Raw genomic sequence first — 25,077 nt, forward strand, 5'->3', positions numbered from 1 at the left:
AGTTTGGGTCTGCAGAATTACACCAGGAAATAAACTGTATCAGAATTCAAGAAAGCTTGGGACAAGTAATATAAGATCTCTAAAGGAGAGGAAGGGATAGTAGATGACAAGAATGGGTAGACCGGATAGGCCATGTGGTCTTTATCTGCCTTATTTTTACATGTTTTAAGCTGGGCAGACTATATAGCCTAACGGTGCTTATCATATTCTGTTCTTTCGTGAGTGTACAATGTTGACTTGCATCCGCAGCATTACAAACGTCTCCCCTTCCTTCCTGCTCAGTCATTGGGCACTCACAACCTACGAGGGAAGAGTTGAGGCCAGCTGCAATTGGAGAAGGGCCCCCCCCCCCCCACTCAGTCGTCTTTAAATTGGGCCATCAAAAATTAGTCTTCAAAGTGTTGTTCTAATTCTGAGAGATATGGGAGGTGAAAGTACCGCCTAACTTTCTTTGTTTCTGTGATCACTCTGGCTTGCCGCAGCTGAAGCCAAGTAGAAGGTGTGTTGCTGCGATGGATGCGCTGAGTCACTGTACCTCATTGCCACTTGCCACCACAAACTCAGACAGAGTGCCTTGTTTCCACGGAGGGATGGCTGCCCATACCTACAAAACAAAAAAAAAAAACAGTGAACACTTAGAATTGGAAGAAGTCTATATGAAACACAGGGTGAGGCGTCCACAAAGACGCCGCACAGATCCAGAACAGAGCAGACACAAAAAGGGAGCAGATCCAAATCCAATATATAAAATGCCTTTTAAAAAAAAAAATACCCAACGTGGTCCACATTTCGCCTATACATGGGCTGCATCAGGGGTTACAATACACCAGTGAAGAGTGCCTGGGATGTACACTCCCAATCCAAATGTGTTAGGGCTCAGCACAACAGCCTGAAGCACAATTAAGCACAGCCTGTTTCCTTCACAGCTGCAGCAGTACACATACTAGTTTCCAGGGGCGTAGCCAGACCTCAGCGGGAAGGGGGATCCAGAGCCTGAGGTGAGGGGGCACATTTTAGCCCCCCTGTGCCACCGACCCCCCCACCACCACTTTCGACCACCTCTGCTGCTGCCCCTCTCCCGCCACCACTGCCGCCAGGTACCTTTGCTGGCGGGGGTCCTCAACCCCATTCAGCGCCGGTCTCCGGCGCGTTCGCTATCTGTTTCTGTGAGTCTTGACGACCGTGCAGGACGTCAGGAGTCCAGACTCACAGAAACAGATCAGCAAACACGTCGGAGACCGGCGCAGAAGAGGACTTCGGCTGGCGGGGGTTGGGGACCCTCGCTAGCAAAGGTACCTGGCGGCAAAGGAGGGTCGGCGGCAGTGGCGGAAGGGGGGGGGGGTCAAAAGTGGCGGGGGAGGGTCAGCGACAGGGGGTTGAAAGTAGAGAGGGGCCAGGGCTAAATCTGTGGAGGCCCATGTCCTCACCTAGCTACGCCCCTGCTAGTTTCTGCTCTACCACTGCTCACACAGTTCCAGCTTGAAGCACAACTAATCACAGACTGTTTTCTTCACAGCTGTAGCAGTACAAATGCTATTACAGCACAGATTAGTATGTGTACTGCTGTAGCTGTGAAGGGAACAGACTGTGCTTAATTGTGCTTGAAGCTGGTGTGCTAACACATTTAGTTTGTGAGTCTGTATCCCAGGCCTGCCTCCCATGGTGTATTGTAAACCCTGATGCAGCCCATGCATGGGCAAGACATGGCCTATGTTGGATATTTTTTAAATACAGACATCATTTTATAAATTGCATTTGGATCTGCTCTCTTTTTTGTGTGAAACAGGGTGTTTTTCACGTGATGATGGCTGTTTGGAAGTGGTTTAAAATCGTCATGGTTTTTTTAGGCTGCAGTTTCTAACAGGTTTGCATTTTGCAGACTTCCATCTTTTCATCGGTTGCAGGCACAATTACCAGCCCAGAATTTACAATCGATAGCCAATTCTTTGGTCTCAGCATAATCTGGATTATTTATGTACAGCAGAATCTCAATTATCCAACGTAAACGGGACCAACAGGTTGGTGATAATCGAAAAGCTGGATAATATAGAACAAGTGGATGAGGGACAAAATAGAAGCACACTGAATAAGCGAGACTCTACTGTATTTGGATTTAGCTCTCACTTTTTTCAATAGTAACTCAAGGTTAGTTACATTCAGATTTACTAGGTATTTCCCTATCCTCAGAGGGCTTAGAATCTAAGTTTGTGCCTGAGGTAATGGAGAGTTAAGTGCTTTGTCCAAGATCACAAGGAGCAGCAGCGGGATTTGAGCAGGGCTCCCCTGGTTGTCAGTCCAATGCTGTAACCACTAGGCCACTTCTCATTGTACTTTTAACTCCCAACTTCTATTCACTTGTTCAAGACCCATGTCTGTTTTAATCTTTCCTAATTTGTCCTGTTTGTCTGTCCTGATTAGAGGGTAAGTTCTGTCAAGCAGGGGCTGTCTCTTATGTTCTAATGTGCAGAGCTGAATATGTCTAGTAGTGTTATAGAAATGATAAGTAGTAGTAGTAGTAGTATCAGTTGGGGAGAGTACACCTTGAGAAAAATTAGAAATTTGGGTGTCCAATTAGATACATCTCTATCAATGAAGAAGCAAGTTCAAAACTTAATTTTGAAGGTTTTTCGTAAACTTAGAATCTTTAGACGCATCAGATCTTTTGTTACAGAGGACAATTTTAGAAAGGTTGTCCAGTCTGTAGTCTGTCCATTGCTGGATTACTGTAATAGCCTTCTTATGGGTATTTCAAAAGGTTCGCTGAAAGCATTGCAAGTTGTATACAACTCTATAGGAAGGGTTATTACTGGAAGAACTCGTTATGATCATATTACTCCGATACCGAGGTCTTTACATTGGTTACCTTTTAGGTATCGCATAGAGTTTAAAATGTTAAACTCTGGTCTTTAAGGTATTGAATGGTGATGTCTCCTCCACTCTCCGTTCCACTCTTAGGTGCTATCAACCTTTGCGTTCCCTGAGGTCATCTCAACAACCAGTGGCGTTCCTAGGCTGGCTGACACAAGGGGCGGATTGCCGATGCGCCCCCACTTCGGGTGCAGCACGCCCCCCCCCGGGTGCATGTTTACCTGCTGGGGGGTGCCGCGCGCCTGTCGGCTCTGAATCCGCTCGTTCCCTGCTGCTCCCTCTGCCCCAGAACAGGAAGTAACCTGTTCCGCGCAGAGGGAGCAGCAGGGAGGGAACAAGCGGACTCGGCCAACAGGCGCGCAGCACCCCCCCCCCCCCCCCCCCCCCCCCCCCCAGCACTGACCACCCCCATCTTGGTACGCCACTGTCAACAACAGCTCTTTGAGGTCCCATAATTTAGGAAGATTCACTTGGAGGAATATATATAGGTCCTCTATTTTTTGTTTGTGGTCCTACATTATGGAACGCTTTTCCCATAGAGCTTCGCTCTTGCACTCCACTGGACAATATGGGAAAGATTTAAAGACCTATTTGCACAGGCATATGGCCGTTGACTGTTGATTTTTATATCTAAATAGATGATATTGAAGTGTAATTTGCATTTTTGTATTTTATTTGAATGTATTTTTATTTTGTATGTCCTCTTTTGTTCCCCGCATAGAATGTTTTAGATATGTGGGTTATAAATAAATTATTATCATTATTATTAATACTGCAACTAGAATCTCGGCTAAGGCGCAATGTAGAGAGCCGGTTTTCCCTTGATGGATCCACAAAAAAGAAGTAAAAGAATTACTTAACTTAAACTTCAAAGTGCAGGTGAGCAAAAACGTGTGTATGGTCGGTCAAAAACACCGACTATGGCCAGAGTTTCGCTGCTGGTAGCTGTCTCGGCGTGAATGACCAGTAACTTTAAACCATGTCCGATCTTCCTGCTATGGGTTTAAAGTTACTGGTCATTCACGCCTTGAGACAGCTACCAGCAGCGAAACTCTGGCCATAGTCGGTGTTTTTGACCGACCATACACACGTTTTTGCTCACCTGCACTTTGAAGTTTAAGTTAAATAATTCTTTTATTTCTTTTTTGTGGATCCATCAGTAGTCAGTTCTGTGATGTTTAGCATTTTTGAACCAAAGAATTAAGGTTTTTTTATGCCAATGAAGAGAAGTAACCCATATATTTTGCTGAACCTTTGTTTATGAAAACATTGATTTTGGTTGAAGGCTGGGTCGGGTTCAGAGGCATTTTCCCTTTTTCTTATCAAGGTTTTATTGCACTTCACAGGACTATAGTTTTGTTAAAGTACTTTGCTATCTATACTAGAGAGATTATTTTGTTTACGGTGGCGTTCCTAGGGCGGCTGACACCCGGGGCGGATCGCCGATGCCTCCCCCCCCCCTCCCGGTGAAACGACACCTCCCCCCAGTGGAAGGATCCCCCCCCTCCGGGTGCATTTTTCCCTGCTGGGGGGGTGCCGCGCTCCTGTCTGCTTCGCTCGTTCCATGCTCCCTCTGCCCCGGAACAGGAAGTAACCTGTTCCGGGGCAGAGGGAGCACGGAATGAGCAGCGCCGACAGGCGCGTGGCACCCCCTCCAGCGGCGTGCACCCGGGGCGGACCGCACTCACCGCCCCCCCCCTAGGAACGTCACTGTTTGTTTAGTAAAAATATAAGCACAAACAGCAGACATTTAGCAGGGGAAAGGATGTATCAGAACATGAGGTTAGAGGAGTGAAGAAAGGCAAGATTTAAAAAGGAACTGGTACCAGAATCCAGAAAAACTGGGCTAAGCAGAGAGGATCCTCGGCTGCGGAAAAATGAGGGTAAAAGGAGAGATCAAGTTCATTCTGCTGTGCTGTAATAGGTAAAGACAACAGGTACGGTACTGAGCTGTGGAAGACACCAAATGCTGGCACTAGCTATGAATTTGATTGTGGATCCAGGAATATTACTTTTAAAATAAAACTCTCTCCATTTCCATATGGCTTCACCCTGCATACCTCGTCTCCGGGCTTGAAGTACTTCACACTGAGTCCGCACTCCATGATCACGCCCGACATGTCACGACCCAGAACCAGGGGGAATTCGCTGCCCTTGGTCCATGTATGCAGTGGATCCCGGGTCATATTCAATGAAGCGGCTCCGTAACCATCTGCACAAAATGAACGGACAGGTTTTAAGAGAGGTATGATGTGGCAGCAGAAATCCTGGCACCTGTATTCTATCTCTGACATCTGGGAGTGCTGGGCTTGAGAGACTGACTGAAACTGAATCCATGGCTGAAAATCACAGCCGAAAATGGATGTGTTACTGTGTATCTCTGCCAGGGATGCTCTGTCTGAGCTCCAGGCAAGTTATTTACCATCCCATATTCTGAACCCTAGGGGGCAAGCAATGATGCTACAAAGTAGTAAATTTAAAACAAATCAGAGAAAATTTTTCTTAACTCAACGTGTAATTAAACTCTGGAATTTGTTGCCAGAGAACGTAGTAAAAGCAGGTAGCTTAGCGGGGTTTAAAAAAAGGTTTGGATAGCTTACTAAAGGAAAGGTCCATACACCATTATTAAAATGGACTTGGGGAAAATTCACTGCTTATTTCTAGGACAAAGCAGCATAAAATGTATTGTACTTTTTTAGGACCTTGCCAGGTACTTGTGACCTGGACTGGTCACTGTTAGAAACAGGATGCTGGGCTTGAGGGCCTTCGGTCTGTCCCAGTATGGCAATACTTATGTACTTATAACCCCAAGGTCTGAGCCCAACACTCCCACTTCACAAATTAAAGACATTAAATACAGATATTGAATGTACTCCTCAGTTCAGAAAACATCACAGAATCTGTATACCTTAAAAACTCCTGTTTTCTGGGTTGTCCCGCCAAAGCAAATATTACAGCAAGGTACAAATGGAACTTTGCTCCATCCGCAACAGTCACGCAGCACTTCTCAAGTTTTAAGGCTACAACGGTGTAATTGCCCCCCCCTACCCCCACCCCCGATAATCTAGTTTTCAACCAGGTCTGGTAGAGCTAGGTCCACCTGCTCAAAATAATAAGGGGGTGGGGGGGTATACACATATCTGCGCATACAGACATCAGCATGACCTGGTAAGCCTCCCCTCATATGCAATTGAGATTAGAAAGATTAAATAATTAAGTGAAGCATGTCTCTTGTTAATAGACGGTCATTTCAAAAGCTATTATAATTTATCAGACATGTTGATCATTCAGAGCCTTCAATTTCCACGTCACCTTCTACGGTTAAACCACTGCTTTCTAAACTAATGGAAAGCAACAAACCCACATCCTTATTTCAGCTGTGATCAACAGGGCATCTGGTTTCACTTAATTGGCAAGAGCATGCGGAAAATAGGCTGGTGGAAACTGCTGGAAGCGCACCATACATACAGGTCATGTAAAAATCTCCATATCCTAGCGCACAAATTCATTATAGTAAGTCTCTTTCCCTGATTGGTGCACAACAGTCCTGTATCTTCAACATGAAAGATCATAAAAATATTCAAAAAGTAATTCAGAATCAAAAAACAAAATCAGACAAGTTTCAAATCATATACTACTACTACTTAAACATATCAGGCTGGTATTAAATATTCATAAATCATACACCTTCCAAATTTAACATGTCAAAAGACTTAGCCAACTGAAGCAAAGACGTCTAAAAGTGCTGTACTTAACAGACCAAAGAGCACAAGATTTCATTACAATTGAGGTAGAGGATTAGAAACAAGGTAGCCTCGGTGGGGACATAACGGGAGCAATTCTATAACTGGGTGACAAAACTAAGCCCCAATCACGCATGCCATCTCCATTATAGGATACTAGCGTCAGTCGATATGGAGCTGGCGATGCTCAGCGTTTTGCTGACCGCTGCCAGTGTTATGCCCAGAAGCTTCGGCACTGAATTTCCAGGTCTGCGGAGCAGGCTAAGGCATAGCCGGTTAAGTGTGATATTCAGCACTTAACCAGCTATGGGTTACCACATAAAGACAGGACTGACTTTTATGAGGTCCCGTTTATGGGGTTAACCTGGCTGGTTAAGTGCTGAATATCAGCCAAGTGCTGACTCCACCCCCTGAACGGCCCAAAATATAGATGGTTTTGCGTTAGGCGTTAACTAGACATTTTCAGCGGCACTAACCGGTTAAGTGTCACTGAAAATGACTAGTTAGCCCCAAGTAGATGATTTAACCAGCCAGGAGCCATTTCTGACTGGTTAAATAACCCAAACATGCCTACATTTCAATATGTATTTATTTTATTTTATATGTTATATTTGTATCCCACATTTTCTCACCTTTTTGCAGGCTCAATGTGGCTTACATAGTACCGTAAACGGCGTTGGCCGATTCAAGGTATGAACAAATACAAGGTGATATTCCGATAGGATGAGGTGCATGTATGGTAAATACCATTGGGGGAAGTTAGAGAGGGAGAGGAAGAGTTAGGATGTTCATTACGGTCTTTGGTTACATTATGTCGCAGGTATCCAGATATGTTATGTTGGGTCGGTGGGGTATGCTTTTCTAAATAGGTCTGTTTTTAGTGCTTTCCAGAAATTTAGGTGGTCGAGCATATGCCCACCAGCCAAAAACAGGCAGACCAGGGGAGGTCCAAACACACCAGATCCAGGTGCTGTGAAAAGCCGCAGGATCAAGTACGCCAGCGGACCACCACTCCAAAGAAAGGAGACTTCTGAAAAAGGAAGAGAAAACTATGGCCAGAATTCCAATGGCCCCCCTGAGGTTGACCTCATATTGATCCAAACATGCCTACATTTAGACGCACTCATTTATACCGGGTCGCTGACTGGCGTAAATATTTGTATCCTTCTCCACCACCGCCAACTCCAGGCTCCGCTCATTCTGCCTCGTCTCACCCTATGCTTGGAACAACCTTCCTGAACCCTTACGCCAAGCCCCCTCCCTGCCCATCTTCAAGTCTTTGCTTAAAGCTCACCTCTTCAATGCTGCGTTCGGCACCTAACCGTTACCGTTCAGTGAATCCAGACTGCCCCAATTTGACTGCCCCTATCGGACCGACCGTTCACTTGTCTATTAGATTGTAAGCTCTTTGAGCAGGGACTGTCTCTCTTTGTTAAACTGTACAGCGCTGCGTAACCCTAGTAGCGCTCTAGAAATGTTAAGTAGTAGTAGTAGTATCTAAATATTGGTGAAATTGTTGGGAACAGGAATGTTCTCTGCAAAGATTACATGACTTCACTATGCACCTGCTGATGCCGACTCCAAGAACAAACGGACAACAGTGGATCCAATAAGAGTCCGTTTGGCTTTGGTTCTCCTGTGGAGAGATCACCTTCTGTGGTGTTTGCTTTGCCGACTCCAAGAAGACATTTAATTAATTTATTTAGATTTTGCTCACACCTTTTTCAGTAGTAGCTCAAGGTGAGCTACATTCAGGTACACTGGATATTTCTCTGTCCCAGGAGGGCTCACAATCTAAGTTTGTACCTGAGGCAATGGAGGGTTAAGTGACTTGCCCAAGATCACAAGGAGCAGCAGTGTGATTTGAACTGGCCACCTCTGGATTGCAAGACCAGTGCTCTAACCACTAGGCCAGACCGGTGCTCTAACCACTAGGCCACTCCTCCACTCCTTTGGACATAAAGTTATCTACATTGGCACCTGTCTTATTGTCATCTCATTCATCTACGTTTGCACCTACCTTACCACCATTTTAAGTGTACTGCAAATTGGACTGATACAACATATTTATAGAGGGAAAAGTGTTCATATATCCCTACATGGGATACTTTGTAACCCATACTGAACCTGCTATTGAGCGGGGGTATAAATGCAACAAATAAATATATGATAAGGTAGGGAAGGTGGTGATGTGATGTATAATTGATGAGTGCCTAACTTGTTTCTGAAGGTATACCCACCTCCAGTAAAAGGCACAGCATCACTATAAACTTGCTATTGTTGGGCAAGTGATTTGTCCCCAATTGGATTACAACATCAGTATTAGAATCCTTGCTCTCTTCTCGGATAACGTTCAATATTTTGTCGGCACTTCTGGTAGCTGAGGATCCTGGAAGGCATTTTACTAGGTTGGAACCCTTGAACTGTGTTCCTAAATAAATACCTCTGATAATTGAGTCTCCTATCAATAAGACTTTTCTGCTTTGCATCAATCTGTCATTGTTTGGGGGATGCCTCTTGGATTGTACTACCTTTCTTGCCTCTGGTTCCACCTCAATGCTTCTTGTCTCAGCATCATACTGATCCAATGCAGCATAGGAATTATACAAGGGCTCACTCAAAAGTGAAGAGGAAAAATATGTAGAAGCTGATAAAGATAAGGCAGAATTGCTTAATAAATATTACTGTTCTGTGTTCACACATGAAGAGCCAGGAGCAGGTGAGCGGCAGTTTGGTAAGGTTTGCCTCTTTGTGGATGATATCAAAATCTGCAATAGGGTCGACACCCCTGATGGAGTGGAAAACATGAGGAAAAATGTAGCGAAGCTAAAGGCATAGTCTGGCAGCTTAGGTATAATAAACCCAACAAAATAGGGGATAATTAATCAAAAAACGGAGTGCAATGCTCTAACATAATCCACAGACCCCAGTATTTTACCCAAAAACCTACATTTATTGTTAAATTGCATTGTTACACGTCAGGTGACATACGTCATCTGATTTCACTTTCATCCAACTCCATTCATTCACCATTCGCTCCTACTGTCTATTATGCATAACTTAAGATACCATTGACCATGTTTAACACATCCACAAACCATATAGGCACAAAGTACCACAAAATGTATATAGCACAGTTCATAAATATTAAATGTGAAACATTGGGCAAATGTCACCCCAAACACTGTTGAAATCGCAAACTTGTCCGTTTCAGTTGCAAGTTCTTTCACGCAGCCCGCTTAACTCCTAGTTTGCTGGTGTTTGCGCTCAGTCCCCGCAAGCTCTATACATAGCAGGATCCAGGCGCTTAATATAAGTCCACCAACGACATCAAATTTTCATAAATCCATTAGACAGTAGTTGGGCGAAAAACTGCTTGAACTATCATCACTGCAGTGTCATGCGGGGACTGAGCGCAAACACCAGCAAACTAGGAGTTAAGCGGGCTGCGTGAAAGAACTTGCAACTGAAACGGACAAGTTTGCGATTTCAACAGTGTTTGGGGTGACATTTGCCCAATGTTTCACATTTAATATTTATGAACTGTGCTATATACATTTTCTGGTACTTTGTGCCTATATGGTTTGTAGATGTGTTAAGCATGGTCAATGATATCTTAAGTTATGCATAATAGACAGTAGGAGCGAATGGTGAATGAATGGAGTTGGATGAAAGTGAAGTCAGATGACGTATGTCACCTGGCGTGTAACAATGCAATTTAACAATAATAAATGTAGGTTTTTGGGTAAAATACTGGGTCTGTGGATTATGTTAGAACTTAGGTATAACGCCAAAAACAAAGTAGGTCATGCATTTCAGTTGCAAAATCTCAATGGAACGGGCACAGTACAGGGGGTGATGAACTTTTTTGCACAAAAGAGGAGCCGGACTTGATCGCATGTGATGATCTAAGGTGGCTAAACATATAGAAAAGGCAATCTAAAGCTAGAAGAATGCTTGGGTGCATAGGGAGAGGAATGGCCAGTAGGAAAAGGGAAGTGATGGTGCTCCTCTATAAGGCTGACAAGAATTTACAATATTGTGTACAATTCTGGGGACCACACCTTCAAAGAAGTTATAAACAGGATTAAGTCGGTCCAGAGAGTGGCTATAAATGGTCAGTGGTCTTCATCATAAAGCGTATGGGGACAGACTTAAAGACCTCAATATGTTTACTTTGGAAGAAAGATGGGAGAGGGGAGATATGACAGATATTTAAATACTTATGCGGCATAGCACAGGAGGCGAGTCTCATTCAATTGAAAGGAAGCTCTGTAACGAGGGGGCACGGATGAAGGTGAAATAGGACAGACTCAGAAGTAACCTGAGGAAACACTTCTTCACAGAAAGGATGGTTAATTTGTGGAACAGCCCCCGGGTGGAGGTGGTGGAGACAAAATCTGTGTCTGAATTCAAAGAAGTTTGGGTCAAGTGCATTGGATCTTTAAGGGAATGATAGGGAGAGTAGATGGCATGGATAGACAGCCTGGATAGTCCATATGGTCTTTGACTAAATTTTTCTCTGTTTCTATTATTTATAAATATCTTTTAAAAGTACCAGTCCCAGTATACATACTTCATTCACCTTTTTCCTTTGAGAAAGATAACCATTTAACAGTTACTGACTGGTTTCTATCTCTAAACCAGTTCTCAATCCTATCCCATAGCTTTGTCAGGAGCCTCTCATGAGGAGCTTTGTTAAAGGCTTTCTGAAAATCTAGATTCATTAAATCAACTGGTTCAACTTGTATCTGTTTATTCACACTTTCAAAAGGTATAGCAGACTGGTGAAGCAAGACTTCCATTGGCTAAATAAATCCATGTTGACACTGTCCCATTAAAATGCTCATTTTCAAAGTACACAGACATACAAAGTTACGCGAGGCATATTTTCAAAGCACTTAGACTTACAACGTTTCATAGTAATCACTTATTTTCAGAACCTTTTTAAGACCTTTTTCTATGCAGTTCGTCTGTAGTGCATCCAAATCACAAGAGGGAGTGTTGGGGGCGAGATCTGGGCGTTCTCAAAACTTGGACTTTTTCAGCCATAGTGCAAAGGCCACTCCGGTACTATGAAAGCCACATTGAGCTTTCAAATAGGTGGGAAAATGTGGGATACAAATGTAATAAATAAATAAATAAATAAATAGTGGAACAATGCTAAAATGTCCAGGGCTGAAAGTTAGATGTTTTGGTCTAGACCTGTTTCAAACAAAACTAACTCATAAAAAGGTGCCCTAAATGACCACTGGAGGGATTAAGGCATGACCCCCCCCTACTCCCCCAGTTGTCACTGAACCCTTCCCAACTCCAAAAGCTGTAAAAGAAACAGCACATACCAACCTCTATGACAGCTTCAGATGATATGGTTAATCCTATTAGAGTACCATGCAGGTCCCTTGAGTAGCCTACTGGTTGGTGCATTGCACTGCTGAGAAGGGGACCCAGGCCCATATCCCACTCTGTTACACTTGAGGTGGAAAGTGTGAGCTGTCCAAAACCCATCAAAAACTTACTGTACCCCCATATAGGTGACACCTGCAGACATAAGGGCTATTGTAGTGCTGTACAGTAGGTTTTTGGTGGGTTTTGTCAGGCTCCCTATACAATATAAGGGGATGACAGCGAGATGTATACTTGGGACTTTTTATGTCAAGTCCGCTGCGGTGCCACCTAGTGTGCCCAATTCTCTGCTTGGATGTCTGTGTGGCCCATTTTTTTTATGAATGCTGCCCTCTCTCCCCCCCCCCCCCCCCCCCCCCCCCCCCCCCCCCCCCCCCAATACATCCTAATGGCTTGTTTTTGTGCACGTTTCCCTTGGACCTTTTTCAAAAAATGGTCGCAAAAGAAAAACAAACAGCACAAAACGTCTAGGAAATGGCCATTTTTGAAACAGAAAGATAGATGGTTTTCTGATTTGAAATCACTGTTCCTCACTTGATCTTTGGATGTTTTCTGCAAAACGTCCAACATCGTATTTAGACATCATATCAAAAATGTCCCTCCACATCATGATCTAGCTAGAACAATTCCCTCTAAATGCCCTTATTCACAGATACCATCGGCCATATGATGGTAGATTTAACAAGACTCCAGGCCATAGCCTGAACCCCCCCCCCCCCCCCCAATTACTTACTTCTCATGTTAATGTCGAGGGGGTTTAGACTCGCAGCATGGACTTTAATGATAACTTCGTTCGGATAATGGATGATAGGAAACATCACATTCTTGTTAAAGCGCAGCACGTCATTAGGACCATACTGGTTGATCACCCAGCCTGGCATAACCGTGCTCCTCTGAGAAGAGGTCCTAATCTCTCGTTGAAGGCACTGCCTCCTTTTCAGCTGGTGGCCCCTCCAGAATAAAGTTACGCGCGCACCTCCATCGCAAAACGAGCCCCCTAAAAGAAAGGGCTTTCTTCTAAGCGCGCCCAGCATGTCTGAATATCCACTGCAATGTACACAGATATAGTTTTATGAGGATCAGATCGCCGTCCAAAACACAGCTAACCTTTCTTTGCAGTTATTCTTCAAAAGACTGCGCCATGTCAAAAAGATCCAGTAGGTTCCCTTAAGAAACAAATACAACAGAAATAGGGTTCAGATCCGGGGATCCCTGTGACTCAGGTCAGGGTTCAGGGGTACACAGACTAAACTGAAGCAATGGCTCTCAATTGCAAGCAAAGTCACGCAGGGTAAGGTTGAACGATACCCAAACCTAGGGAGACGAGGGTCAGGCAGCAGCAGTGCTCCACTTCCACAATGTCTGACGACGGCTCCTTGACAGTTTGGAGATGGTTCAGCCAGTCCTAATCTTTACCAACCCTGCAAACAGCAGTAACAGGGACAAGAAGGATCTATTCTATCACGCCTGTTTTTAGTTATTATTCGCTTTTCTGTAGTTTTCAACTGTCATCTGCAGCCCTTCCACCACCAGGACACTACCAGACTGTCCTCCTCCTCCTCACGAACTTCCGGGTGCCGAGAGACAGAGCGCCGCAGCCAATGAGGAGGCCGGATACTGGCGCCGTCACGGGAGCGAGCCTATCAGCGCGCCGGATGTTGAGCTGCCCAAGGAAGATGGCGGCGCCCTGGCTGGCGCGCTCGTTGGTAGAGGAGACCCAAGGCTGAATGAGAAGATGTTGGGGTTGAACTTGACGCTGCGGGAGGTGAGATCCAGCGGGAGGAGGGGATTCAGCTGCCAGGGGAATGGGGGTATCAACAGCCGGTAAATGCCCTCTGCTCAATTGCCCTCCCCTTGTTCCTTCTCCTTCCCTCGCCCTTAATTGTCTTGTCTGTCTGTATTATTTTAGATTGTAAGCTCTATTGAGCAGGGACTGTCTCTCTATTTCAGTTGATAACACCCACATCCTCCCCGTCTCATCCGCCCGCAACCTCGGAGTCATTTTTCGACTCCTCCCTCTCCTTTACTGTATCCAGCAGATAGCCAAGACCTGTCGCTTCTGCCTCTTTAACATCAGCAAAATTTGCCCTCTCCTCTCTGAGCACACCACCCGAACTCTCATCCACTCTCTCATTACCTCTTGCCTTGACTACTGCAACCTACTCCTCACCGGCCTCCCACTTTGCCATCTATCCCCCCTTCAGTCTGTTCAGAACTCTGCCGCACGTCTTATCTTCCGCCTTAACCGATATACTCATATCACCCCTCTCCTCAAGTCACTTCACTGGCTTCCGATCAGATACCGAATACAGTTCAAGCTTCTCCTACTCACCTACAAATGCACTCGATCTGCAGCCCCTCCTTACCTCTCTACCCTCATCTCCCCTTACGTCCCTACCCGTAACCTCCGCTCACAGGTCAAATCCCTCCTCTCAGTACCCTTCTCCACCACCGCCAACTCCAGGCTCCGCCCATTCTGCCTCGCCTCACCCTATGCTTGGAATAAACTTCCTGAGCCCTTACGCCAAGCCCCCTCCCTACCCATCTTCAAATCCCACCTCTTCAGTGTTGCTTTCGGGCACCTAACCTTTATACCTATTCAGGAAATCTAGACTGCCCAATTTGACTGCCTGTACATTTGTCCTTTAGATTGTAAGCTCCTTGAGCAGGGACTGGCCTTCTATGTTAAACTGTACAGCACTGCGTAACCCTAGTAGCGCTTTAGAAATGTTAAGTAGTAGTAGGTGTTCAGCGCTGCGTGCATCTGGTAGCGCTATACAAATGCTAATAATAATAGCTGTAGGTGTTTGGGTTCCCCTTCCCTACCAAGGCTCAGCGATCGCCCCCTGAACGGCGATTTCTTTGGTGAATTGAAATGGCGAAGGATATCACATCAGCATAGAGTTGAAGGTTTTGCTCAGTGTGGCGCCAGAAAGAAAAAAAAAGTCATTAGAATTCTAGAAAGGAAACTGGAATAATTCCCTGCTTATTGCTTCATAATTCTACTGTATCTGCAGTACTACCTGCAGTTCTTTCTGGATCTTGGGGAACTGGGTTCGATTCTTTGTGGCTCTGGGCAAGTCACTTAACTCTCCATTTCCTGTACCTGGTACAAATAAGTACCTGTATATAATATGTAAACAGCTTTGAATGTAGTTGCAAGAAGCACAGAAAGTTAGTATATCAAGTCCCATTTTCCTTCCCTTCCGCTTAGAGGAGAGACTGCTGAAGGGAGACACCGTAGAAATCTATGTAGCCCTGGTCTCAATCAGGGTTTTGGTGTCTCTCTTCAGTGGCGTGCAGGAGTAGCCTAGTGGTTAGTGCAGTGGACTTTGATCCTGGGGAACTGAGTTTGATTCCCACTGCTGCTCCTTGTGACTCTGGGCAAGTCACTTAACCCTCCATTGTCCCTCATTAACCCTCCATTGCCCCAGGTACAAAATAAGTACCTGAATATATGTAAACCGATTTGAATGTAGTTGCAAAAAACCTCAGAAAAGACTGCCTTTCTGAGGTTTTTTTGCAACTACATTCAAAGTGGTATATCAAGTCCCATTTCCCTTTCTCCCTTTCATTCGTGCCCCCTTCATCAGGGCCCCACTTTGGGTGCTAGTTTTATGTAACACTTTTCTCACACACCTTTATTCCATCAAACCCCCACGTTGGGCGCCGTTCTTGAGAAACACTACCTTTTTAATATTTATAATTACCCCACTCAGCTCACCACTCATACAATCGTCTCCGTCCACCGAGCTTGGGAGTAGGTCAGTGGTCTGAAATAGAGATCAGGGGTATTGGAAGTTTGAGAGGAACCTTTACAATGACACTTTACGCTTACTCATGGAACAAGCGTCCACGCTCTCTTGCCAAAAAGGTCACGTGGCACGCCAGGGTTTTTATAAAATATCAAAACTTTACTGGAACCTCTGCAACTAGCAGTCAAACACGTCAAACCTCCCATCCATAATATTCATCCGTGACTATTGACAGCAGTTTCAGTCACTCCTCTTCATTTTCTGTTCGCCTTGATATTGTACATATTTACACAGGCTCCATTCCTTTACCCATCCTGTAGTGCCAAGAATAATCTCCCAGTTTCTCCTGTTACTCTTGATATCAATCCTACTCCTTCAGGCACATACCCTTTAGGTTGTCATTACTTCCGGCAGGGCACCTCGCAGGGATACGCTATGGCCTTGAACAGTCTTCCCCCTGTTCTGGTCCCACTTCCAGGCTGGAATTCCCTTGTCCACCTGATGCTCAGACTCCTAGTTGCCACTTATAGAGGCAGCAGGTAATCCTTTGTCCAACCTGAATTTATTTACTTCACTCCAGGATCCCCAAGTCCTCTCGGGGGGGGGGGGGGGTACAGGCAACCATAGACCTCATGTACCTCTATCCAGACTCTTTTATCATCTTCGAAACTTCAGCCCTACTGTTGCTCTCCACAGGGATTCACTTTTCCTCTGCATCTTTTCTACCAACCTCTCCATAGGGCAGGCCTCCCAACCTCACACTCCAGCCTTCTGAAAACAAAAACTAAAAAAAAAAACTACCACACTCTGAGTAATCCCCATATAATGGGGGATAACATCTATAAAATCATGAGTGGTAAATAGGGAACAAGTGAGGTGATCATATTTGCTGAAGACAGTTATTTTAAAAGTTCTGAAATCGCAAGAGGTTTGTGGTAAATTGAAAGAAGACCTTATGAAACTGGGCATCCAAATGGCAGATGACATTTTACCTGGGCAAGTGCAAAGTGATGCATGCCTGAGGAACCTGAACTGTAGCTACTTGATGCAAGGTTCCACACTAGTAGTCGCCATTTAGGTGTCATTGTTGATGATATATTGAAACCCTCTGCTCAGTGTGTAGCAGCGACCAAGAAAGCAAATAGAATGTTTGGGAATTATTAGGAAAGGAATGGAGACTAGAACTGAGAATATCAATAATGTCTTTGTATCACTCCATGGTGCAACTGCACCTCAAATATTCCCCTAGATTCTATAAATGACACCTAAATTTGCATGATCCAGAGATCTGTGTGCAAGTGAATTAGATAGCCGTTAACAATCAATAATTGACTGTTAATGTCAAATGCTAATTAACGTTAATTGCTTAATTTGAATTTGTGCGGCGATCTGTCTGTGGCCAAATTTTTTCATGTGCCAACCCAGCAGGGGGTGTGGACATGGGAGGGGTACGGGTGGGGCGTTCACAAAAGATGCTCTCAGTGTTGCAGAATTCTGGGGATCTGCCCAAGACTTACACGAGGTTTCAGTTGGTGTAAGTCCACGTGCCGAAAGCTGGGCACACGAATCCCTGCTAGGTACTATTCTATAAAGTGTGCTCATCCTGGAACACCCTTTATAGAATTGCGATGAGCGCAGATTTTATCCAGCACCTATTTTTTGGTGCCATTCACTGAATCTGTCCCGTTGTGTGTAATTCTGGTCATTCCATCTAAAAAAATATATAGTGGAATTAGAAAAGGTACAGAGAAGAGCAATCAAATGATAAAGCAGTTGGGACAACTCTTATATGAGGAAGGGCTAAAGAGGTTATATAAGAACGTAAGTATTGCCATACTGGGTTAGATGGAAGATCCATCAAGCCCAGCATCCTGTTTCCAGCAGTGGCCAATCCAGGATACAAGTACCTGGCAAGATCCCAAAACAGTACAATACATTTTATGCTACTTATCTTAGAAATATGCAGTGGATTTTCCCCAAGTCCATCTTAATAACGGCTTATGGACTTTTAGGAAGCTATCCACACCTTTTTAAAGGCTCTTCAGCTTGGAGAAAAGACAGATGAGGGGAGGAGATATGATAAAGGTCTATAAAATCATGAGTGGAGTGAGACGGGTAGACATGAATCACTTGTTTATTCTTTTCAGAAGTACAAGGACTAGGGGGCATACAATGAAGCTACTAATAGTACGTTTAGAATAAATTGGAGAAAATATTTCTTCACTTGGGACTAGATTCAATAAATCACACCAAAAAATCAGTGCGGAAAATATGCATTAAAGGGCATCTCACTTTATAGAGTAGCGCCTAAAACGTGCCTAAATTAAATTGTCTGCATTTCATCACAAATAACGGACCCTAAATTAGATGCAGATTGGGTGTATTCTATAAGAATATGTGTAATTCATACGAACGCCCCTAAACATACCCTCAAAAATACGCATCCTAGGATTTACTTGCAGATACGATCCACATGTAAAGGCCAATTAAGGCTAATTAATGCCAATAATTAGTTGTTAGCCAGTTATTTGTGCTGATTGGTTCATTAGTCAGGTTTCGCACATAGATCACGTTTTATGTTTTCCACTCCCTCCAGTGTGTCCTCTCTGCTATAAATCTTGGTATCATCCGCAGAAAGGCAAACCTTACCTTCTAACCCTTTGTCAATGTTGTTTACAAATATATTGAACAGAATCAGCCCCAGCACCGATCCTTGAGGCACTCCATTACTCACCTTTTCCTTCCTCCGACTGAATTCCATTAACCACCACCCTCTGGCATCTGTCCATCAACCAGTTCCTAATCCAGTTCACCTGTTAAGTTTATTCAAGGACCTCCTATGAGGAACTGTGTCAAAAGCTTTGCTGAAATCTAAGTAGATTACATCTAGTGCACGTCCTCAATCCACTTCTCTGGTCATCCTGTCAAAGAATTCAATCAGCTTCATTTGGCATGATTTACCTTTGGTAAAACCATGTTGTCTCGGATCTTGTAATCTATTGGTTTCCAGGAAATTCAGTATCCTTTCCTTCAGCATCGCTTCCATTACTTTTTGAATAACTGAAGTGAGGCTGAAAAAGTCTAAGTTTTAGGAATGCCCAAATCCCGCCCTTAACACGCCCCCTTGAGATTTGGATGCACTGCAGATGAACAGCATAAAAAAACGTCTGAAAAATAGGTTTCGAAAATAAATGCTGCTTTATGCCACTTTTTTAGACGTTTTTCTCTTTCGAAAATGAGCCCCATAGAGCGGCATAATCGAAAGGGACGTCCAAGTTTTGCTGAGGACGTTCTCACAAAACGTCCCCATGCAGGGGCGGGGAAACCCGTATTATCGAAACAAGATGGACGTCCATCTTTCATTTCCATGATACGGTCAGGTACGCCCAAATCCTGAAATTCAGTACACGTGACGAGGCATAATCGAAAGGGACGTCCTCGCAAAACGTCCCCATCCAGGGGCGGGGAAACCCGTATTTTCGAAACAAGATGGACATCCATCTTTCATTTCGATAATACGGTCGGGGACGCCCAAATCCTGAAATTCGGTCATCCTTAGAGATGGTCGTCCCTAGACTTGGTCGTTTCTGATTTTCGGCGATAATGGAAACCAAGGACGTCCATCTCAGAAATGACTAAATTCAAGCCCTTTGATCGTGGGAGGAGCCAGCATTTGTAGTGCACTGGTCCCCTTGACATGCCAGGACACCAACCGGGCACCCTGGGGGGCACTGCTATAGTCTTATGTTTGACTTATTCTTGCTGTACACTGCCTTGAGTGAATTCCTTCAAAAAGACGGTAAATCAAATAAAAATAAATACCGTTCTTTTGTTTGTCAACCTTTTTTTCTATATATCGTGCTGGAGGGGGGGGAGTTTTCATCCCTTTTCTGACAGGGTGCGTTAGTGTTTGTAGTGCACGTACATGGTTAACGCTGATTAAAAACATTAACGCGTCTATAACACTGCTTAGTAAAGAGGGCCCTAAGTTTGAACCGCAGTTTTGGATTAGAAGAGAGCTGGTTCCAGTGTCCAGAGCGCTGGATCCGATTCTGGTGTGTCTTAATGCACAGGATGGAATGTCTCGATAGGATCTCTGACTATGAGCCCACACGTTATCTGCAAATGTCTAGATAGGCTTCTTGGCTAGATCTCCGATACCAACGTGGATTCATACCAAAGTAACCTTATCGTGTAGATATGAAGGACCTCAGCCTCTCAGCTTTAAAGGTTTAGTATTTTTTGTTATTCATTTATTTGTTACATTTAGGGTCCTGTTGACTAAGCCGCGCTGTAGGCACGCTGGCGTTTTTAGCGATCACTAAAAATGATCTTGCACTAACGCTAGAGACACCCATAGGAATATATGGGTGTCTCTAGCGTTAGCGTGCTAATTTTTAATGCGCTCTAAAAACGATAGCACACCATACTAACCAGAGCCATTATATTCCTCCTGTCTTTCCAGGTGGACTGCAAGTGTGCAATGCATAATTAAATAAAATCAAGACAACCGGGAAAATCCTAAAAATACTGATTTAAAATAAAAAACACACACACTTGGTACAATTTTCAGAAAGCTGCCCTGTATCTAGATCTGTACCGAATAGCATATTTTACTGTTTGGCCAAACACGAATAATATTATTCGTCCGAATACCAAATAGGGCATTGAGCTTTAACTTAACAAATAATAAAAGAAGCAAAGTGAAATCAGAGATCAAGTGTCTGTTTCAGTAGGATTTAGCACAATAGAGTCCGGGATTATTTGAATTTATTTGTATTTGGCTGAATAGTGATTTAATGTATTTGGGGGTGAATTGAATATGAATATTCAGTACAGCCCTACCTGTAACAAATCAGTTCACAGTCTTAAACTGTTGTAAAGGCCTGAGAAAATAAATGTGCTTTTATTCTGATGGGCACAGCCAGTGGCTCGCTCCTTTACAGTCTACCTGCTGTCAAGTGACTGGGTTCTCAAAATTCTTTTCCAAGTCCGGTTAAAGCCTATTCTAGTAAACTAGACATGTAATCCTGAGAGAGTGAGTCACCCTTCTCAAATACCCCCCAGACTCAGGATCTTATTGTCCTCTCCTTTGCAGTGACTCCTTTCATTTACCTGCCAGTAAGGTCAGACTCGTTGGCCTGTATTTTCTTGACAGTTTCCCAGTGCTCCTTTAGGCTTCCATCTCATTCAGAACTGGCCTCTGTGGTACAGGTGCATGAGCTGTCATACGCAACTTTCTGGTGACTCTTGCTTACTTAACACTACCCCGCCAGCTGTTTCAGACCTGTTGCTGCTGCTGCGGACCACAAGCTATGGCTCCTTTCCGAACCTGGCAGTCATGGGCTCTCGTGCCCAGCGGGACAATTCCCCCATCCCAGAGGTTCTACATACTGCATCTTCCCTATCCCAGCAGGTCCTGACCCGGGAATTGAACCTATAGCCTCCTTATGGCGCTGAATTGCCCTAATTCTGATCCACCCCTTATAGTTACCTTAAAGAAGGTTTCTGTCTTAGGGACACCACTGGTTTGTGAATCTCTGATTGAACAGTCAGTTTTCTTGCTTGCACTTGAGATGCTATCTGTTTAATTGAGTTCCTGCGTGGGAGGGTGCTTTGATTCTGCACGAATCCCTTGTTCATGAGAGCTTCTAAGAATGCACTTTCACTATTCCTATGACCTATATCCTACCATTGAGCGAATAACAAAGCCATTTTTGCTTTGATTGTTTTCAGGCCTCTGCAGCACTGAGAGAAGGAAAAGTGAGTGCCACAGAGCTTTGCCAGAGATGTCTTGCCTTTATCAAAGAAACCAGCGTTGTGAACGCCTACATCACAGTGAGAGAAGCTGGCGCCCTGCAGCAAGCGGAGGCAGCGGACAAGAGGCACAGGAGAGGTCATTTACCTTGCTGTACCTTTTCTGTCTATGGTGGCTAAATCTTTTTCTGAGTGCTAATTTATTTATTTATTGCATTTGTATCCCACATTTTCCCACCTATTTGCAGGCTCAATGTGGCTTACAGAGTTTTGTTATGACATAGTCATTCCAGGTTATCAGATACAATTAGTAATGTACAAGGTTTAAATAAGGAAAGAGAGAAGGAGGATGTTATGCAGGATAGTATAGAAGATGGACTATAATACTGGCTGGGTTGGTCAGGTAGTTTTGTAAGGCTATGGGTTACCTTTGTAGGCCTTGTTGAAGAGATATGTCTTCAGAGATTTGCGAAAGCTAGTTATTTCGTCAATAGTTTTCAGGGCTGTAGGTAGTGCATTCCACAACTGTGTGCTCATGTAAGGGAACTTTTTACTGCATACCTTCCAGTTGTATATCCTATATAATAATTCTCACCTCCAACAGGATGTGCTTGGGACCGTGCCTGCCGGAAGTGGTCTGCTAGGCAGGCATGCACTGACCTCAGTGACATCAATGACAGACAATTTTGCAAAGCAAAACAATCTGAGTGCTGGCCATTAGGACACAGGGTTGATAGGAGAGTTTTAAAAGACTGAAGGAACCGAAAGTGTTAAATGGGGGGAGGGGGAAGTTCTGAACGACTGAGAGGCAGATGCACTAAAACTAAATGAGCCTTTAATGACCCTCCAACGAGGAAAATTTGATCCGTTGCATGCATCAAAGGGCTTTTACCGAGGAAGCCAGCAGCTAACGAAAACGGAATGGAGATGAGCAATTAGTGTGAAAACCCCATTGAAACGACATGCACTAACCTTTTCCGATTGCCTTTACGTAGGAAAAAGGCAGGAAATCTAACGAGAGGTCTGGACAGCTCTGTGCTAGGAAAAATCATTAAGTGAAAAAATAAACAAACTTTGAGCCAATCCCAGCGCATTAGCAGAGCTAAAAGCGCTGTGATTGGTCCAAAGGACGTCAGAAAGCACATCAAATAAAAAAATAAAAAAAGGATCGGGAGGGGGCAAGGGCGCTCATCAGGAGCAACGCAGCTCATATCTTATCAAAAGACAATAAACTAATGTTGTCATCTCTCTTTTATGTTTTAACATAACCAATACTCTAGCCTAGCTTCTTGACAAACACACAATTATTCCTAAATATGTTAAAGTATTATAATTATCTGACTGTATCATATTTTTGATGTTTTTCTTGAATGTAAGAAACATTGAACCTGAGCTTGTTCATGATAATGTGGGATACAAATGTCATAAATAAAAATGATTCCTTTTTATTTAAGTCGTTAGCATATGCTGAAATTGTTCTTGAATTGCACAGCGGTGGCAGAATGTTTGGCATGCCACCAGGATAAGCAGTCACTCGATGCCCCTGCTCTGTAGGCCATGCAGAGCCTGACTCGCACATGAGGGCTGAGCCAGCTGTCTCCTTCTCCTCTGCCAGACACCTCAATAGCATCACTGGACTCCACCAGCCAGAGACACAGGAGTCGAGTTTGGATCTTTTTGCTGACACTAGCCCGGTCCTTATGTATTTCTCCTCACGAGTCCTTGTGAGCCGCTCTTGCATGTTTCTTGACCTAGCTGACCAAGTTCTGGAGGTCGAAAGTCAAGGAACTAGTGTGACCAACAAGACGCTTCCAAAGAAAACCATGAGAGAGACAAAGGAAATCGAATACAGTGCTTATTCGTGAAAGTCTTGACAAGGCACTGTGTTTTGGCAATAGTGCCTGCCTCAGGAGTCTTATTTTAGTATCCACTACAAAATTATCAAAATGGATGTGGGATCAATAAAGTCAAAAAACTCCAAAAACCTTAACAGGGACCCACTTTATAAGACACAAAATGTATATGTGAAACATGAAGCACATTCAACTATGGGAAGGAAAAAGCCTCAAGGAGCTCAGTAATTAGTCTACAGAGCTACACATGATCAAAATGATCTTTACAGCGATCTATATTTCTACTACTACTACTTATCATTTCTATAGCGCTACTAGACGTATGCAGCGCTGTACACTTGAACATGAAGAGACAGTCCCTGCTCTACAGAGCTTACAATCTAATTAGGACAGACAAACAGGACAAACAAGAGATAAGGGAATATTAAAGTGAGGATGATAAAATAAGGGTTCTGAACAAGTGAATAAGGGTTAGGAGTTAAAAGCAGTGTCAAAAAGGTGGGCTTTTAGCTTAGATTTGAAGACGGCCAGAGATGGAGCTTGACACAATGGCTCAGGAAGTCTATTCCAGACATACGGTGCAGCAAGATAAAAGGAACGGAGTCTGGAGTTAGCAGTAGAGAAAGGTGCAGATAGGCGAGATTTACCCAGTGAACGGAGTTCCCGGGGAGGAATGTAGGGAGAGATGAGAGTGGAGAGGTACTGAGGAGCTGCAGAGTGAATGCACTTATAGCTCAATAAGAGGAGTTTGAACTGTACGTGGAAATGGATAGGGAGCTAATGAAGTGACTTGAGGAGAGGGCTAATATGAGCATAGCGACACTGGCGGAATATAAGTTATGCAGCAGAATTTTGAATAGATTGAAGAGGAGAGAGATGGCTAAGTGGGAGACCTGTGAGAGAAGCAAGTTGCAATAGTCTAAGCGAGAGGTGATAAGAGTGTGGATAAGGGTTCTGGTAGTGTGCTCGTCATCTTCTTAAAAAACCTTCCTACGTTATTCAGTGTTGTGCTTCAAAAAAGAATTTTAAAATGTGCACAATCACCACCTAATTACCTCAGATGTCAAAACATTCAAATGTTTCCAAAAACATCCTCAATCCAAAGTTAAAGGATCCCAAACTTAGCTTAATGCAATTGTTCATCCTTCACTCTCATAATCCACTCAGGCAATCCTGGAGCAGTCTTTAGAAAGACTCAAAATGCACTTGGAATGTGAGCAGGAAGACGCCAGGAACTGACGCTACGCTATCATGAGTTGCAGATGCTGCCAACACTTATTTGATACGTTTTGTTATGTACTCGTATGTAAAATAAGACTCCTGAGGCATGCACTATTGCCAAAACACAGTGCTGTATCGAGTCTTCCATGAGTAAACACTGTGTTTGATTTCCTTCGTCTCCCTTGTGGTTTTCTTTGGAAGTATCTTGTCGGTCACACTGCTTCCTTGACTTTGTCTACTGTCCGAAGTGTTTCACGGTCCTCCACATTGGTGGTCGATCCTTACAAGTTCTGAAAGTGCCATTAGACAGCACATGTAGAGCCGAGTGGTGTGTCTTTATTTTTTCCCCCGCACGAGAGCACCCAGAATTCTGTTTTCTATTATTTTACTGCATTTCTTTCTCCTATTCGCTAATACTCAGTTTTAATGTCTGTTCCCAAAATGCATTAAATTAGGCTGGTTTTGTCCATGTCT

At 44.0% G+C, this 25,077-nt stretch overlaps 2 protein-coding genes across 2 annotated transcripts in view; one reads left to right on the forward strand and one right to left on the reverse strand.

Annotated features, from left to right (window-relative positions):
- Positions 1-13,572, reverse strand: part of RTN4IP1 (reticulon 4 interacting protein 1) — a 63,874-nt gene extending 50,302 nt beyond the window's left edge. Inside the window, exons 1-3 of the mRNA XM_030199174.1 lie at positions 12,751-13,572; positions 4,929-5,080; positions 536-604 (exon numbers count right to left, since the gene is read on the reverse strand). Coding sequence (XP_030055034.1) covers positions 536-604; positions 4,929-5,080; positions 12,751-13,051 — 522 coding nt within the window. The 5' untranslated portion in view covers positions 13,052-13,572. The remainder of the gene's footprint in view (positions 1-535; positions 605-4,928; positions 5,081-12,750) is intronic.
- Positions 13,573-13,687: 115 nt separating this feature from the next.
- The window catches only part of QRSL1 (glutaminyl-tRNA amidotransferase subunit QRSL1), a 110,700-nt gene continuing 99,310 nt past the window's right edge, over positions 13,688-25,077 (forward strand). Inside the window, exons 1-2 of the mRNA XM_030199175.1 lie at positions 13,688-13,782; positions 21,509-21,668. Of these exons, the coding sequence (XP_030055035.1) occupies positions 13,753-13,782; positions 21,509-21,668 (190 nt within the window). The 5' untranslated portion in view covers positions 13,688-13,752. The remainder of the gene's footprint in view (positions 13,783-21,508; positions 21,669-25,077) is intronic.

This window comes from Microcaecilia unicolor, chromosome 3 (assembly GCF_901765095.1).
Source record: "Microcaecilia unicolor chromosome 3, aMicUni1.1, whole genome shotgun sequence".
In the NCBI taxonomy this organism is placed as follows: domain Eukaryota; kingdom Metazoa; phylum Chordata; class Amphibia; order Gymnophiona; family Siphonopidae; genus Microcaecilia; species Microcaecilia unicolor.